The 13,774-nt window shown below is 44.2% G+C and overlaps 2 protein-coding genes and 1 long non-coding RNA gene across 12 annotated transcripts in view; 1 reads left to right on the forward strand and 2 right to left on the reverse strand.

Moving 5' to 3' along the window:
- The window catches only part of GLUD1 (glutamate dehydrogenase 1), a 30,878-nt gene extending 18,324 nt beyond the window's left edge, over positions 1 to 12,554 (reverse strand). Inside the window, exon 1 of the mRNA XM_087765605.1 lies at positions 12,011 to 12,554. Within this exon, the coding sequence (XP_087621731.1) occupies positions 12,011 to 12,455 (445 nt within the window). The 5' untranslated portion in view covers positions 12,456 to 12,554. The remainder of the gene's footprint in view (positions 1 to 12,010) is intronic.
- LOC148054782 (uncharacterized) lies at positions 3 to 11,994 on the reverse strand. Of its 2 annotated transcripts, none has more exons than XR_015706477.1 (3): positions 11,431 to 11,994; positions 10,591 to 10,697; positions 3 to 8,801 (listed from the first exon to the last, which is right to left on the reverse strand). It is a non-coding gene; the product is annotated as an uncharacterized LOC148054782 (long non-coding RNA). The 2 variants fall into 2 exon arrangements; XR_015706476.1 differs by having other exon boundaries at positions 3 to 8,282; positions 8,389 to 8,801; positions 10,591 to 11,994.
- Positions 12,555 to 12,687: 133 nt separating the features above from the next.
- SHLD2 (shieldin complex subunit 2) overlaps positions 12,688 to 13,774 on the forward strand; it is a 57,679-nt gene continuing 56,592 nt past the window's right edge. For 6 of the 9 annotated variants that reach the window (XR_015706472.1, XR_015706473.1, XR_015706474.1 and 3 more), the window contains exon 1: positions 12,693 to 12,899. The gene's annotated coding sequence lies outside the window, so the exon portion shown is untranslated. Of the gene's footprint in view, positions 12,900 to 13,774 lie in introns of all 9 variants that reach the window. The other 3 variants (XR_015706470.1, XR_015706471.1, XM_087765587.1) reach the window with 2 other exon arrangements.

Consider the following 13,774-nt stretch of genomic DNA (forward strand, 5'->3'; position numbering starts at 1 on the left):
AAAAGACACATGAGGAAAAAAGGAATTCACTGAACAATTTCACAGGTATTTATATATTGGGAAAGTTAATTCTAGACCAGCCGCCTATAACATGCAACTATGTAATTTATCAACTTATTTGCTCCAAAGCTTAAAGAACAATCCCCCATTCTCCCACTTAAATATCTCTCATTTACTTAGCAGAAATTCAAGACTTCAGCAATTCTCTATTAAGTAGTTTAACAGCAGCACTCAACCTTGGAACAAAAGTGAATATTCCTTTGGAGAAAGATGAGCCAAGCTGTTAGTTAACTCAGAGTAGAGTTTCCAAGAGGCTGATAAAGCTCATCAGCATCCCATAAGATCTTTAGCTTCAGACTTTGTTCATTATATATACAAGATGAACTTCGCTCCTGAACATAACTTATCACTACAAGTTATAATCAAGATCTCTTTGCTAGAGTAATCCAAGCTCCCATTAAGTTATGAGCCTTGCAATACGTTGGCTGTGGTCCAACAAAACCATATGTAGCTTCAGAACTCTGGCTGCTAGGCACAGCCACATAACAGGAAGCATCAAGCCACTCCACTAATTCAAATTTGTTCAAAACATTTTGATGGAATAACTCTACCCCAGTGAGTTTGACTAGGCCACCCATCCCACACCCGCGTGGAAGCCAGCTCACACCTGCATTCCCTGCTCTGAGTCATTCAGCAGAACTGCAAGTGTGTATTGACACATGGTGCAGATGCAACTTCAAACTGTTGCAGTCTGATTGCAGCTCAGATGCAAAATGGGTTATCCCAGCCATCAAAGCAGTTCAAAACAGAGTGGAAAATGATGACACAAAGGAAGGGAGATCTGCCTGACTCTTACCAGTCTTCTAAAAACAGGGTTCTAGCTGTCCAATAAATTGGTTGAACTCCAAGTTAAAAATTCATGTATTCTGGAGGTAGTTGCAGAGTAGAAAGTATTTAACCAAACTGACAGGGCACATATACAGAACTACAGAATCCTAAACATTACATTTAAGATCAACACAGTGCCCAAAGTCATATGGCCACAGCAAAAAAAAAAACAACCCTACAGCTATGTTAGCTTCTATCAAAGTTTCTCCTACATCACTATGCATGTAACAGAGCCATGAAGAATTCATTATCCCCACCTCTACTCCCCAAATCCTTGGCTGTTGGTTGTGCCAAGTTGCATGGTGGTTTGTAGCAGGCACAGAGTGTCCTTTAGATGCTAGGACAAGGCACCACAAATTTCCTATTATGTAAAGAGGAGACCATATTCAGGTCCTCAGGAGCGAAAAAAGGCCAGCATACATTATCCAAACTAAAGCACTGTGCTGCTATGAAAGCCATTCCTGAATGCTCTGGAAACAATCCCAGTTTCAAAGGAACCAAGTGCTGCTCAAAGCTGAGGGCCAAGTGCTGATTTCTTATGTGAGTTCAATCAGTAAAAGAAAGTACCATGCCTCCACAGAACAGAATTTATATTTAGTGTGTATACAGGGGAAGGGTGGTCTCCAAAAGCAAACTAATTAGTTTCTGACTTAGGTAGCTGTAAGGTGTTAATGTCTGGGCTTTCAAGAACCTTCTCACAGGAAGTAATATTCAAAATTTAAGTGGAATCTATCAGAGCCCAACAGACCAGTCAAAGTTACAACATACATGTTCTTTTTAACACTTCTTACTCTGATCCTCCTCCTTCTGTCCAGCCCTGCGCAAGAACAAACATCACCTACGGCACTCACTGTCCTGCCTGGGGACACTGTTCCCTCTTGGCTGAGCAAGGTACTCTGGGGACAGGTCTCATTTGAGCATTGGTCAAGCCAGCCAGGTCTGAAGCCCTGATCTGTGCTGGTTAGAAATGAACTCTGCCCCTCCACCCCCAGCTGCACTATGTCACTGTGTATTTATTCAACCCATATATTTACTCAAACTTCAAGTTGCATACACAAAGAAGGTTTGCTATAACTGTACTCCTGCAGGCACACAAAATGTTGTTTATTGATATATGGAAAGCAGTAGTGGGCTAAACAGTTAGGGATAGTTATTTTGTACAGTTTTAACAGGGAAGCAAAATGTAAAAGGAGAGAGCAGCCTCTTCTGCATATCATACTGAAGATTGGATCTGAAAAGGTGAACAAGCAACAGTTTAACTAGAAGATTCAAACACCTGCAAAACAGTTACATCTCCAGTTTCCTTGTATTACAGCCAAGGGTTACTATAAACTTACTGTAACAAATATTACACTTTCATACCAAGGGAAGGAGGGAAAAAGCCCCAAGACTAACAAAGTACTGAAAGGCTTTCAGCTGAGATGCTTTTTTGTCACCCATGTACATGTACCAGAATAGGGAAACCTTTTAGACTTCAGGCTGAAACTGTCCTTTTCTGGACAACTTTATATTTTTGAGCAAGATTTAGCTTCTTTTCTAGCCTTTTAAAGAGCTGTAATTGACATGGCTTGTCTGCTGGCTTTATCTTCTTAAGTGGGAGACTAGTCAATTCTGAGAGCTGTGCTGACTTCACTAGCCACTTTGCTCCAGTTTATCTGCTAAAAACTTCTATTACAGTGTCAGGCATAGTTCAAGGTGTGGATTCCAGCTTTCCTGACAGGTGTGATGATTTTTTGCCTTCTGTGGCATGAGTGGATAATATTTAAGATGTGCTAACATTTCATTCCTTTTCACAATTTGGCCAGTTACCGTTTTCCAGGAATTGTAATTACTCTACAGGAGGCCCACCTCTTGACAGGGAAGTTATTTGTGCTACACTGTTAGGACTGATGAGAGGCAGGCATCTGAGAATGCTGTACACTCCATCTGCAAGGGGATGCACAAAGATAAAAGACTTAATTTATATTCTATTTGGACATCAGTGAAATTTAGTTTGACAGCTTTCTAATTTGGCAGGAGGAGAGTATTGCCACGCATTTGTATGGCTCTTTTGGCAGTATCACTATGCATTCAATAGCCTGAGACTAAAAATGGACCATATACACAGTTGTGGGTTTTTTAAGGGTGTTTTTTGTTGTTGTTGGTTTTTTTTTTTTTTTAAAGATTCTTAATACATAAACAAATGAAAGTCACATAGCAAGATTATAATTTTTTTAAACTCTGGCAAGTCCCACCCAGTAAGTCTCTGGAAACTTGTGACTTTTACAGCAAACTAGCTACAAAAAATAGTTTGAAGAAAGCCTCAAGTTACAGTATGACTCACTGCCATGGAAAATACTTTTCACTGGAAAACATACAAATTCTTGTTCTAGTAGAGAATTCTCTTTCCTTGCCACACCCCAAGAAGTTAAACAGTACTCTGAGAGACTTTGTTTTTCTATGCACAAGACCTTCTAGATGAGAAAATGTTCTCATTTTAATTTTGTTTCATTACTAGTCAGTGCAAAGAGAAGGCTTTATCATCACATTGCAGTGTCTATGCATTTAAAACTTTTTTACGATCTGTAGTTTGGAGATATTATACTTCACCCAGTTACCTCTTGCACTGAGCCCAATAATTGCTTTGGCCAAAGTAAAATTTGCTCATGATTTAAGCTTAGCTTCTTAGATAGATGCTATGGATTAATTTTCACTTTTCCAAATGGAGGTAGCAAAGCACTTGAAACACAGTATTTTTTAAATAAATGCCAACATAGTAATTATCAGTAAGACTGTATTTTGGATTCTATAATAATAGTGGTCAGTTACCATTTTAATCAGCAGGTTTGTACTAAGGAGTGTACTAACAGGCATGTAACAAAGATCTTGATTTCAAAGAAAACTGGCTATACCTCCTACTAGATTTTACGTTGTACAGATTTCAGTATGTTCCGTGATGTTCAGTGCGTTTATTATGCTTCCTTAGAAAACATGGTGTACAGAACCACCAACTTTTCAAGGACAATTACTGCCTTTCTAGTATGGCTAAAAAAAAAAAAAAAAAAATCTACATTTAGGCAAGTTAGTGTAATTATCTCCTGATCTTCTAGTGCAGTGATCTTAAGTGGTAGTATCTATGCATGCCCTCACCACTAATGAGCGTGAAGTATTCAAAGACATCTCAAAACTAAACAGTTGCCATAGTAACAGTTCAGAGCAAAACACTTGGTAAACTACTCTTCCTGCACTAAATATCTTGCAAATCTTAGTAAGTTCCCCAACTTCCCCAGAACCTGGAACAGATATGCATCTCAGTCTGAATTATTAATATCTAACTGAGGCTTTTGTCCTGCTTTGACTTCAGTGTTTTCTTCTAGTTATGATCATCTTTTGATCTTTGAAACTAATTTGGGTCCTTTACAGATGACAATTCTTGTTAAGATGGTGCATTTGTTTGGCTCACCTCTATTTGCAAAACGCTTGCTCATCAGAACAAGCATTACAGGGCAGCAGCTATCCTACACTATCCATACAGCACTCAGCAAAACAGATTTCGTGATCTCATTTGAAACTTTTTAGGACTGACTACAGCCATATTAATCTCCCAATTAGCAGCACTGGATTCTGCAGTGGCTCTGTGGGTTAACAGCTTGCCTGACCCTGTCCAAAGGCTGACGTTACATCCAGATTCTAAAGGAGCTTCAGTAAAGGTGCTCACCTTGTTCAAACTATTCAGCAAAATCCCCAAACAAAATCCATAAATCAGCTCCAGCATTTATTGTAATGTCTTAGTTCCATAATGTTTTAACTCTGGATTATAACATTTTCATTTGGGGAACTTTAACATTTTTACATTTGGGAAGTAAGCAAGACTGTGGTTATATTACTATCAAACTCTGTGTAATCATTGACACTTAACACAGTAGGAACCGATGTCCCAAGCAATCCTTAGGCTCTTTCAGAACAAGTACATTTTTCTAAATCCAGAAAAACAATCCAGCCTTCCCTATAAGGAAACTGTTTAGCCTTATTTAACCATTTGGAAAGTATGGCAAGCAACACAATGACAAATTTAATTATTGAAGACTAAGAAATTCCAGACAAACCTAACAAAGCAAGATGAATAATTCGGTGCTGGAAAACAACAACACTCCTAAATTCAATTCACTAATTGCCAAGAGAGGAGAAAAATATTTATCTCTTCCCACACAGCATTAGCCAGCTACAACCTGGGGCAACAAAGAGATTCCCCTATGGACACATCCCGCCATTCTGATTTAACCAGAAGTATCTATTCGGTGACCATTAAGGTACTCAACCAGACAGAATACTTCAGTATACCACTTCTTGCATACTTTTAATAAGCTGTACTTACATTTGAAATATACTTAAACATATACATGTTATTAGTTCATCCCATGCAGAGCAAAGCCAAGAATATTCTATATTAAAAAAAAGTGGTGCATTAGTAAGATCTTGTGTTTTAAATGCAACTATGACAAATTTAATATACCACCAAGCAAGCACATATTACCTGAATTCATGCACTTAGAATATAGCTATGAAATAGTCTCACCTATAGAACTACCTCAACCCTGCCTAAAGGATTAGGTTGCTCATTAAACTGCAGTCAACAGACTGATACAGAGAGATGCAGTAACACCGCTTCCATGCAGATATTAATACCATGCACATGGGTGTGTGCAGAGGGCGGAAATAACACACGAGTTGGCCCTGGGTAGTCCAAATGCCATAGGAGCCACAAAACAATAAGCCACCGTAGTGCTGACATGAAGCAGGCAAATTCCATGCTCTGCCTAAGAGTTTATTTCTTAACAGGGTGGAGTTGTTGCAATTCATGCAACAAAGAATACCTGCTAGGATGACCCAGAGAACAGAAGGGACACTACCATGCAAGAGATTCCCCTCCTCAGTCTCTCCAACATGTGTTTATCCAGAAAGCCCAATGCTGAGAGAGGTATGATCTCTCTATAAATAGACAAGGAGCCAACAGCAGCAAGGGAAAACAACTATTTAAGATCAAGGACAAAGCTGGCTACTGCACAAACAATATGAGCTGATTATATGAAAAAGCTGAGACTGAAAAGATTCATAGCCAAAAGAACAAGGCATAGACTCCTGCAAGAATATCAGAGGTAAAACACAAAACAGATATGGTTCACCGAGAATTGCAACTAGTTTATTAAAGCACAGCAAAAGCATAGGACACCCATTCCTTGTCCTGTTTTTTCAATCTGCAATTTAAACATATATCCACTGTTGTACTAATTGTAAAATTAGGTATGCTCTACAATAACAGAAACCTATAAAAATAAGGCACTCATATAAGCTTTAGCTGTAACACTGCAAGTGTTACCACAGTTAGGCCAATTACCCTTTTTTCTGTAAAACTCTCCTATTCCTTTGAAGTTAGCTCAGTTTCCATGGTTTATTTCAGGTTACAGATGGTCTATGTTACAGTTCATTCTGTTGCATGGTCCCTAGGTTACATTTCCATGTCTTACTCTCTAAGACCCCTGGGCCAAAGACACAACCTCAGAACTTTCATTCATTCATGACTTAAAAAAAGCAAAGCCACCAATACAACCCCAGGATAAACAGAGCTCTGCTGACGTGAAGATACCTTATAGCACTACTTCTTACTTCCCTCACTTGCAAAGGGGAGAAACCAATGTCACAGTAGCCAAGACAACACGCAGGACTGTACTGGTACAACTCTTGCATGTAAATCTTCTTCTTAAGGTGACCATCATGATGTATGCATACTGTTTTAGACAAGGTAATGTGTACAACAGAGGCTATTTGGTGACTGGGCACTGAGATTAGCATCAGCCTTAGACCTCTGCAATTGGGAAACTGCGGCAAGGACAGCGTGAATAAGTGTCACTTTATGCAGTAAGAAGCTCATTAACGTGAACTCGTAAGTCAAGTGGGGAGGATAAACCCTGACAGGCAGGAGAAAAGCAGCCAAAACCAGAAGATAGGAAAGTTTTGTAATGCAGAATAGTTCCTTCTACTAACCAGCAAAAGCAGCACCACACAGGAAATCAGATTCATTCACCCCCAAGTCAACTGTGCAAATGAAGTAAGAATCATCTGTCTTTATGTACAGATAATGACCTTTGAAGTAACATATGACAAAGTTTCTCAAAATCTCTATGTAAGTGAAAGTCAGACTAAATCCAGCTTGGAACTAAAGATGGTGTTAAAGCCTTTCAGAACTGAGGAAGCCACTGAGACTTGGTTAAGGCAATTTGAGTGAACATAAGCAAAAGCTTAGGCTGTTTCCCAACCCCGATTCATTTGTTTTTATTGATAACAGACCTGGTGGAGAGTCAGTTAACATGAAAAGGCTTTAAAAAGTTTTAAAACCACTTAATAGCTTTATCCCCACAGTAAATGCTGCCTAACAAACATGGAGTCATTTCCACACTACTAAGCAGGTAGGAACTCAATAAGCTTATTCATATTTGCACATTGGTTATTTTCACTAATCTATTCTCTGAAACCGACCTATTAATGAAAACAGCTGTCAGCAACCACATGAAAAAGCAGCTTAACCACTTTTATGCCTTTCATAGAACTTGATAAAATTATTTACAAAGATTCATTATTTTAAGTAGGAACGGCCAGAGTATTTTTCAATAAAGTCATCTGTATTCAGCCATCTCATTTCCTGTACCCTGTTTGGTTTGTTTTAGTTCTTTAGGCAGCTGTCAGTGCAGTGAACAAGAGCAGCTGTGGTTTCCTGTTAGTGCTGGCCGCTAGCACGCAAGTCACCGCGTAAGCAAGGGAAAGAGTGATCCGACCCACAGCATTACTTCAGCTACCATGCAGCATCAGTCCAGTCATATATACTAAGTTTGGACTGTAAGCAACTTGAGTTCCAACACACAAGAAAACTGCTTATCTCTATGTTCTCAATGGGATGAGGAGGCTTCTAACTAATTTTCCATTCTAGCAAACAGTTACACTGCAGAATTTAAAACCTGGACTTGCATGCTGGACATACTGCGAGGCCTGTCACTTAGATGGGTATATTCATGACCCTTCCATAAAGATTCCTAAAGCACAGAAGAGAAGCACACCAAAAGAAAAAGAATCACCACCGTCTTGAGTTGCAAAGGCTTGCAATGTGCGAAGTAGAATTAAGGATTCATTTCTACAACAATTAAATAGGTAAGCACCACAGGATGCAACAAGAAATGTTAGCTCTGGGTTCTCTTGATGAGGTGGAAAAAATCCACAAGCTATAAACTGAAAAGAAAGCGTGTTTCAGTACTTAGTGCCAGTTTTCCTGAAAAGATCTTCTCTTGACCCAATGAAGAATCACCTGCACTACTGTGCAGCAACAACTGTGTCCAACACAATCAAGTTGACTTGTGTTTCTACACCTGTTTTGGGGGGAGAGAAGAGAGTAGGATAAGCCATTAAATAACTTCCTATTTTTTATTAACTACGCTTCAGATTGTTAGAACTACGGTATTAAGAGCATCGTACTTCTTGAATAGAAATGTGACAGTCAAGTTTCCCACCAAGGTGTAGAAGCTTGCCTATGCAAAACACGCAAGACTGATCTTGAATTTGCCCTCATCCAGCCCGGCCCATGTGGTCTGCCATTCCATTTCTGTATCAGGCCACAGTCATCCATCCTGTCAAGAGCCTTATTTTCAAAACAGCCTCTTCCGGCGTTCACTCTGCTGAGTAATTTCTACTTGCAGGCAACAGAGAAGACAGCAGAGAAGAGGTACAGAAGGACTAGTAGACAAGGAACTGCTGCATTTCTACTGGCAGGTATCATCTGCAGGCACATGTGAGTTTTAAACTTGCTCCATAAAGAACAACCTCACATTAAGAAGTCTGGCACCTTCCAGATTTGGGCTAGACTACTAAGCAGGGGTTGAGGTTTCACCCTAGAAGAGAACGAGCAGGCAAAGAAATTGAGGATGACATCTGCGACAGAAGGAACATATCTAACTGCTATAACATTAAGCTAAAAACATTTAGTAGAAACAGAAGGTGCTGCTAAAGTGCAGATAATTCAAATGTTTATTTAGTCTCTGTTTCCTCAAGTAATTGAGCTGTCTTCCAGGTTTAGAGCATTTAAATCAAGATTTTTTTATTTGATTTACAGTATAAATTCTTCATTAGTTCACGGTTAAATCTCTAAATGACCTTATACACAAAAACAGTATACAGAAGTAACATACAATCACTAATAAAGTATTTTGGTATGGGTGTATAAAAAGAAATGAGGAACAAAATTAAAGGAAGACAGCCTTTAGAAGATCTAAAAACATTTGCTTTCCTGCATTCCATACTTGAATTCTGTACTTTCATACTTGAAAGTGCACTTTGATCATTTGTCTAATCTGCATACAGAACAGTATTTAATATTCTTTTAACAGCGTCTTATCCTTCAGCTCATTAGTAAGTAATAAATGGGCATACCATGTACTTTTTCTGCAAAGGTACTTAAAGATGTAAAGCCAAATTTGATTACAATTGATATAACATGTAAACCTCAAGAAATACAAGAGATGAACATTTAAGGTACAATAGTCCTTAAAAGAATGCCAGAGATGACAAAGCATCCCTACTTGCTAGCGATTACCGAGCAGTAACTAAATGCTATCTCTTTCTTAGTACCAAACACAGATCCTTAAAAGTAAATTGGGATGAGGAACCTTATTTTATCAAACTTTAATTTTCAGTAAGTGCAAAGTTAAAGTTCACACTTCTGCACCTGAAAAGGTCTGGAAGCTGTGTTCCTCCTACTGCTCTGCAAGCCTTCCCCATGCCAACTCACCCCTTCTTTTAAAAGGTGGCCTTAAGTCCCTTGGTGTTTCTTGCTGGTATGAATTACTTGCATCAGACTCTGGACTCCACAGAGTGCGAGACACTCACTTCAGCAAGTTTTCCCATATCATACTATTATGGAGTTTGAGTTGTATTTCACTGGGCTTTGCAGTCGTCGCCCCCACCCCCCACCCCCCCCAGGGAATCTACTAGGATTCTAGTTTAAAAATCACCTTTAGACAGAAGCTCAAGTTGTTGGTCCATTTCCAGTGGGTCCAATGTACCATAAAGGCAGAAATACCTTTACCACCCCTTTTCTTTGCAGTTTAAGTAGAAATGTTCTACTTCCTCCCACGTTTTTTCATAGCAGGTTTCAAGCAGTCAATCTGTACTTATCACACGTCCCATTTAAATTTACTACAGAGCCAGATCTGTCCTCTGATAGTATGCAAATTCCTAGAGAGCATTAGAAGGTGAAATCCATTTATGATCACTACACTGAAACGAGTGGAAAGGAAATATCATTTGCAATTCCTTCCCTAAACCCATGGGGGGTGGGGAGTGGCACAGGAAGAAAGGGACAAGCTGTTGAGACTTAGTATTAGTTCTTTAGCTGTCATTTCCAACTGCCTAGAAATTTACAGTTGTAACTTGCCATAAATACTCCAGTGTTTGCTCCAGTGTCAAGGCAGACAGGCATAACAAATGCTACTGAAAATCAAGAAATTTTGTTGAGGATTTAGAAATGTAGGTATCAGAATATAAAGTATCACTCAATTGGTGTTTTTTGTTCATGTGCAGAGTATTTTATAATTCTTTGTTGTGAAAACATTAATTCTTTCAGTTTTGAGGAATACTAATGTGAAATATTAGAAGTTATCATGTTAAATACTATCTTGTTACCTCATTTGCCACTGAACTGTATTTTGTTATGAAAGCAGGGATCTTAACAGTAACACAGGCTGTACAGAAAAGGACTTCTTGGAAGCAGCAGCAGAAAGCAACTCAACCTAAGCAGTGACAAAACAGAAGTGTAACAACCATCAGTATTTTAAAAGAAATTATAGCAATCGCAGAGAAACAGTAGCTCCACACAAAGTAAGCTTCAGCCATACTCCAGCTACAACTAAGTCTGATGCTGGTAACTCTTGTTCCACATAATCACCAGGAGTTATTCTGAGTTAGCCTTTTCTGGGTAAGAATTAAACATGTCACAGGATGCTCACTACATATTTAATTTTGGAAAGCTAGGAACCACATCCACAGGACAGATTATTTGTACTGCAAAGAGAAAAATTCCCATGCCTTATATACACACCAGCTGAACTGATTATCACGAACACGTTTACCTAAGAACACCCTTCCTACTCTATTCTAGAAGTCAGAGGTCTTCATCGATAAGAAACCACAGAGAAAACTTTGCTTTCTGCAACCTTCATTATTTACCACAAAGCTGGTCTATGCTGAAGAAATGTATTTACAGACTATAGAAGCTCTGGTTTGAGACAGTCCTGAAACGGTCTCCAATACTTAACTGTCCACAAAGATCAGAGCTCCTGAATAAGTTATGCTAAAGGACAGCTGTATTTGTTTTTCAAGGAAATGCCATCCATCCCGGACTAAAAGGGAGTTTGATTCCTCTGAGATCAGAGCTGATCCCACGTGAGCTCAGCTCCGCTCAGCTCCTGTGGGATTCACCCTCCCGGTCGGTCCCTTTGCACAGGCATGCCCCGTTGGCCTCACCTACACCAAGTCAGCGTTCCCTAGAAAAATCACTTTTGGCTTTTCCTGAGTATCCAGCCGGTAACTGGGAAAACCTGTTATTTTCCTCTACTGACGTTTTCCGGGTGAGCACTCAGGTTTCACGACCGCAGCAGGCAGCGCGGTAAGGGACAGCTTCTCCAGCTCCCGGCTCAAGAGCAGAGACTTCAAGCGTGGGGCTTCCACGCGCTTTCCAGCAGCCACCACCGAGGCTTGAGTCACGGCGAGCAGCCACGCAGGCTGCCCTCGCACCCTTCGCCTTGCCGGACCTCGCACCTAGGCGATCTGGGAGAACACCCGCGGGGACCGGGGGCAGCGGGCCGCCGCAGGGCCGCGCTGCCCCTGCCTTCCCTTGGGAAATCAGGCGCGGCAGGCGGCGGAGGGAGGCTGCCGCCCGGCCTCCCCGCAACGGTCCTTAACGGTCGCCCCCGCGGTACCTCAGGGAGCGGGGCGCGGGAAGCGCCCGCCCCGCGGCGGGAGGGGGAGGGCCGGGCAGGGGGAGGGCCGCCGCGGGCCCGGCCGCACGGCCCTCCGCGGGCCGGGGGAGTGCGGGGGGTCTCACCTCCCTTGCAGGGGGTGCGGTGCTGGCTGTGCTGCGCCCGGTAGCCCTCGATCACCTCCCACTCGCCGTTGTCGCGCTTGATGGGGAAGGAGACGCTGAGCACATGGTTGCAGGGCTTGATGATGCGGAGGATGCCGCGGACGCGGTGGCGCCGGTCCTCCATGCTCTCGCGGGTGCGCAGCCCCTCCACCAGCTTGTCCTCCACGATGCTGGCGCCGCGGTCGAAGAACCCCTCCACCATCTTAAAGAAGTTGGGGTCGTCCTCCTTCTTCGCCGCCTCGCAGTAGTGCCGCCGCGGGCACCGGCCCCCGCCCCATGCCGACGCCGCTGCTGCCCCCCCGGCTGCTGCTGCTGCCGCCGCCACCGGCCCGCCCGGCTCCGCGCCCGCCAGCACGGAGCCGGCGGCCAGGCGGGAGGCCAGCAGCTCCCCCAAGTAGCGGTACATGGCGGCGACCGCCGGCGCTTCCGCTACGGGCGCAGACGGGAGGAACAGGGAGGCGGCTGCGGGCCCGGCGCGGCACTGCGGCCACCAGAGGCGCGAAGTGCCGCCGCCGCCGCCTTTAAAGGGCCGCAGGGTGGGGGAGGGGCGGGCGGGGGACGGAGGGGGCGCGGGGGGGGGCAGGAACGCGCCGCGCCTCCCCACTGCGCCTGCGCCCCCGCCGCCCCGCCCCGCCCCCGCCGGGATTCGCTGAGGGGAAGGGGGCGCGGCGGGCGGAGCCTCGCGCGGGGCGGGGAGGGGCGGGGCGAGCATGCGCTCTGGAGCAGCGCGCGCCCCCCGCCCCGCCCCCCGCCCCACGAAGCCGCTGCCGCCCGGTGCTGCGGCCTCGCCTGCGGGGCTGGGGCGCGGAGGAGGGCGCGGGCGCTAATGGCCGCTCCCCCGCGGGCTTCGGTAGGTCGGCGGCGGGAAGGGGCGGGCAGGCGCGTAGCGGGCGGCCCCGCCTCGCCGCCGCTTCCCGCCAGGATCGCTTCCCTTTCCTCTCGTGGAGCTGCGGGTCCCGGCGCGCTCGCGGGCCGCCTCTCGCGCCGGGTGACGGTTAACGGCCGCTGCCGGGCGGAGGGCTGGGCTCCGCCGTCCCGCGCTGGCGCGGTGCTCTTCGGCTTGTGCGCCGCTCCGTTGCCCTGCGCTGGGAAAGCGCCGTTGCTGGTGAAGAGCCCGGGGCGCGTAGCCTTCACCACAGCCCAGCCGTGAGCCTCTGGCCGGCTTCCAGCGCCTTCTCCCCTGCGCTGTGCCCGGCAGGGCTGCTGTAGCGCTGCCGGTGAGGGAGGCCTGGCCTGGCCTGGCCCGGCCCGGCCGGCGCCCGCTGTCCTTCTGCTGGGTAAAAAACGTGGCCTCTCGTACCGCGAGTACAAGTACAAGCAAGGGTGCTTCCACAGTGCAGCATACAAAATTCTTCAGGGAAAATACAGTTTGTGTGAAGACCCCTTTTGAAGGGAGCCTGTTAGGAAGACCTGTCTTATCCAGATGTGTTTAATTGACTGCTCTGTCAAGAGGGGACAAAGGCTTCAAGTCAAGCTGCTAACACAGCTGCTTTATCTAGTCAGGTGTTACATTGGTAGTGTGTTGCCTTTTACTGGGCCTTGGTCCATTAAGGGGAGTTGGTTTTTACGTAGCTCAGACTTTTGAGTACATCTCTAAGAATATTGCTTTAAACTGTGTAAGATCTGCTTTCAGAACGTGGGAGATAATGTGTTGCAGCACTTTTACCGGGTTCACGTTAGAAGAAATAAGTGATTTATTTGCTTTCTGTAGGATTGGACTGCTAA

The sequence above is a fragment of the Nipponia nippon genome, unplaced genomic scaffold (assembly GCF_047370975.1).
Source record: "Nipponia nippon isolate SJK-2023a ecotype South Korea unplaced genomic scaffold, ASM4737097v1 scaffold_3, whole genome shotgun sequence".
Taxonomy (NCBI): domain Eukaryota; kingdom Metazoa; phylum Chordata; class Aves; order Pelecaniformes; family Threskiornithidae; genus Nipponia; species Nipponia nippon.